Raw genomic sequence first — 3298 nt, forward strand, 5'->3', positions numbered from 1 at the left:
TGAATCTTTGATTTTCATTTAAAGCTATTTCACAAACAGTGTTTGTGTATTAATTTACCACATTTGTTAGTTTAAATCACTATTTGGACGAAAACTATTTCCCTTACTAAACAAAATGATCTTGTAATGTTAATTTAAAAACCTTAAAATCAGAGCTGAGAATAAAATAGGCTCTTTTCCTGTTGTTTTTTTACAATTCTTTACTGACACATTTGTATCGTCTGTTTCTGCTGCTCTGCTACGAAGAAAACTTTTATTTTAGACTCTGAGATAAAAATGTGTCCAACATCATCGTCTGTTCTTGTGAAAACAGGCCAGGTTTCAACCTACCAACTGGCATCCCAGCAAGCTTTTGGTGTGGCGTATAAAATCACCCCCGAGACCACGGAGACGGAGAAGAACGTGATGAAGTGCTTCCAGGTTAACGGGACCAAAGATGAAGCCGTGCAACCACAGGGAACTCTGCCCGACCTGCAGGGCTTTCAGGTGTGTTCTTCATCTGATAGAGCTCAGGTAGTTTTCAGGTCCACGCCCACTTCTGCATGTCATCACAGTTAATAGTTCAGAATAAACAAGAGTTCTTTTTCACATTTATTCATCTCCATCGGCTGTTTGAAATGCAGCACAAAATGCTTCACACTTATGAAACTCTGCCATCAAACCCATGAAATTCTTCATGACAGTGAAAATAAGAAGGAAATGAAAAGATAAGGCGTTTCTTTTGGTAGCAGGTGTTTTTATTTATATCTTAAATTTAATAACAAATATCTAGATTAGGAGTGTCAAACTCAATCACACAAGGGGACAAAATCCAAAACACATCTGAGGTTGTAGGGCGAACAGGTTAAACATTTATTGAACACTAAAACTACATTTTTAAAACTTAAAAACCTTAATTTTTTAACATAATTACAAACTAGATATATAGCATTACCTGTGATAATGCTAGTGTGAATGCTGTAAGCTGAATTTGGCTGCTGAAGATGCTAGTGAACAGATACCTGGAAACGCTGAAGCTGATAGCCAGCTAAAATATTAGCTAAATGCTAAATTATCCTAAAAAACAAAAATAAAAAAACACATTTTAGCCAAAGCAGCTAGCATGTATCAGAAATATTAGCTAAACTCCAAAATAGCCTAAAAAATCTTAGTAAAGGCCAAAATAGTCCAAAAAAAGAGTACCAATTTTTAAAACTTTAAAACCGTAACTTTTTAACATAATTCTGAATAATAAAAAGGCAGGAATATTATTCCAGAATAAATCAACTTAAACCTTAAATAACTTTCAATATTTTATTCTCCATAAAAATATATTTTATCAAAATTATCCAAGATATAAATAAGCACAAGATAACATCGGGTCATTAATAACAATAAAATAAAATGATCTGGAGGGCCGGATCCGGCCCCCGGGCCTTGACTTTGACACATGTGATCTAGATTGTATCTCTTTAGGTAAAAGAGTTGGACCGTATTGTGTCACCACAAAGTTATTTGAATCTTCCATGGATTTGTGGACCATGAATGGAGGTCCGTATCAAATCATGTGAGATGAAAAGAGTTATAACCATAATAATAAGACTTTACATCACTACTGGAAATAGACTCAATCTAAGGAGGATTTCTGCATCCTACAAACATCAACAAATAAACGTTTTAAACTTAGACAAGCATAAGTAATATCAAAACTTCCTGATCAGGCAGCAGTTGAACCGCTCTCCTCGTCTGCTGCTTCGTCCTGCAGTTCCTGAAGATGGAGTACCACGGAGGGTCGCTGTGTGAGGTGTGGCAGAATGTGACCATCGTGGGGCACAAGAAGAACACGTACACTCTGTGGGTGACAAAGTCTGAGGCCGACAGAAGACGGGGAACGGCGGTTCCCCTCCACTACGAGATGATGGGCTACAACACCCTGCTGGGGTCCCACTATGACAAGTACCTGGTGGACTACAAGGATTTCAGCACCCATCTGGACCCCAAAGTCTTCTCTCTGCCTGAAGGTTTGTGATCCCGCTGCAGATGGCGCCGCGCTGGGGCGGGGTGGGAGGAGTCTCTAAGTCCAGTGTGTTGTGACCAACCCCCAACACTGGCAGGCGGAACGTGAGGCCAACCCGGAAGTAACAAAACGTTGCAGTACCGGCACTGACCAGAGAGGCTGGTGCTTAGAGTGAGCAAATTCCCATAGACTCCCATGTTAAAATCCTCATTTTCAGCCCTCTAGTAAACCCCTTTAATGCCTGGTGCTTAAAGTTTTTATTTCATCAATGGCTGCATATTTGATCCATGACAACTCTGAGGGGAGTGAATTTTTTTCTAAGTTTGTAATTTTTTTTTAAAACAGCATTTATTTTCGCTTAATGAGGGGGGCGCGGCCTTTGATTGACAGGTGACGATCGCGGTGGATTCTGGGAGCATGTTCCGGTGTTTTGCTGGTCTGCTACAGATTTAGCGTTAGCATGAGCGCTATATTTCGTTTTTTGTCCTGCTGCCGTGCTGTAAACTGTTCTAATATGATCTCTGGGAGTCATCTGTTGTCTTTTCTCTGGTAAGTACTAAAAGAATAACTTTATATTTGCCGAAAATAAATCATTAATGTTTATTATGATTATTTATTTTAGTTCCAGTAATTCGATTTTTGGTATCTGTTTATCTTGTATGTTCCTCTCAGGTCTGCTTCTGGTGGTGAGTGGATTTATAATCCAAAACAGCATTTACATTTTAAGGCAGTAAAATTTTAATTTTAACATATAAAGATGACTCTTGTTGATGTATGTGATTCAATAAAAATCATGTTTAAAGTATAGCGGGTGAACTCGGTCCCGCCCCCTTTCCCCATATTTGGAACGTCCGTGTCAGGAGGTGTTAACTCCAGCCAATATGGCTGCGGTCGTGAGCTTGATGTTCACGCTTCATTTCGGGGTGTCAGTCCCCGATCCAATTTCCCTAACCACGCCCTAAACGCGCGCACATGTATTACGTGACTTCCCTTTTGCGCCATTTTTTTTCTAAAACTTTATTACTCGCGCTGGTTGACAGTTTTAACACGATTTGCGGCAGCTGGATGATCGGGTAGCCCATTGAGTCATTTATTTATTTAGTTAGTTTTTATAACTTTATTTTTTAGAACTGAAGACATGGAACAAAAAAGAAACACAACATACTGGGGATTGCAAATACAGCTATGATGAGATGTTATGTTTTACAAAGGAATCATAAAATGTTTAAATATTAGATTAAAAAAATCTTATTAATATCAACGGGAACGTTTATTGTTCCCATGCTCATATCCCAAAAGGTT

The 3298-nt window shown here is 38.8% G+C and overlaps 1 protein-coding gene across 1 annotated transcript in view; it reads left to right on the forward strand.

Moving 5' to 3' along the window:
* The window catches only part of zgc:110239 (uncharacterized protein LOC550326 homolog), a 17627-nt gene that overhangs the window by 2208 nt on the left and 12121 nt on the right, over nt 1–3298 (forward strand). Inside the window, exons 4-5 of the mRNA XM_024263737.2 lie at nt 314–486; nt 1745–2000. Coding sequence (XP_024119505.1) covers nt 314–486; nt 1745–2000 — 429 coding nt within the window. The remainder of the gene's footprint in view (nt 1–313; nt 487–1744; nt 2001–3298) is intronic.

Source organism: Oryzias melastigma, linkage group LG11 (genome assembly GCF_002922805.2).
Source record: "Oryzias melastigma strain HK-1 linkage group LG11, ASM292280v2, whole genome shotgun sequence".
Taxonomy (NCBI): Eukaryota; Metazoa; Chordata; class Actinopteri; order Beloniformes; family Adrianichthyidae; genus Oryzias; species Oryzias melastigma.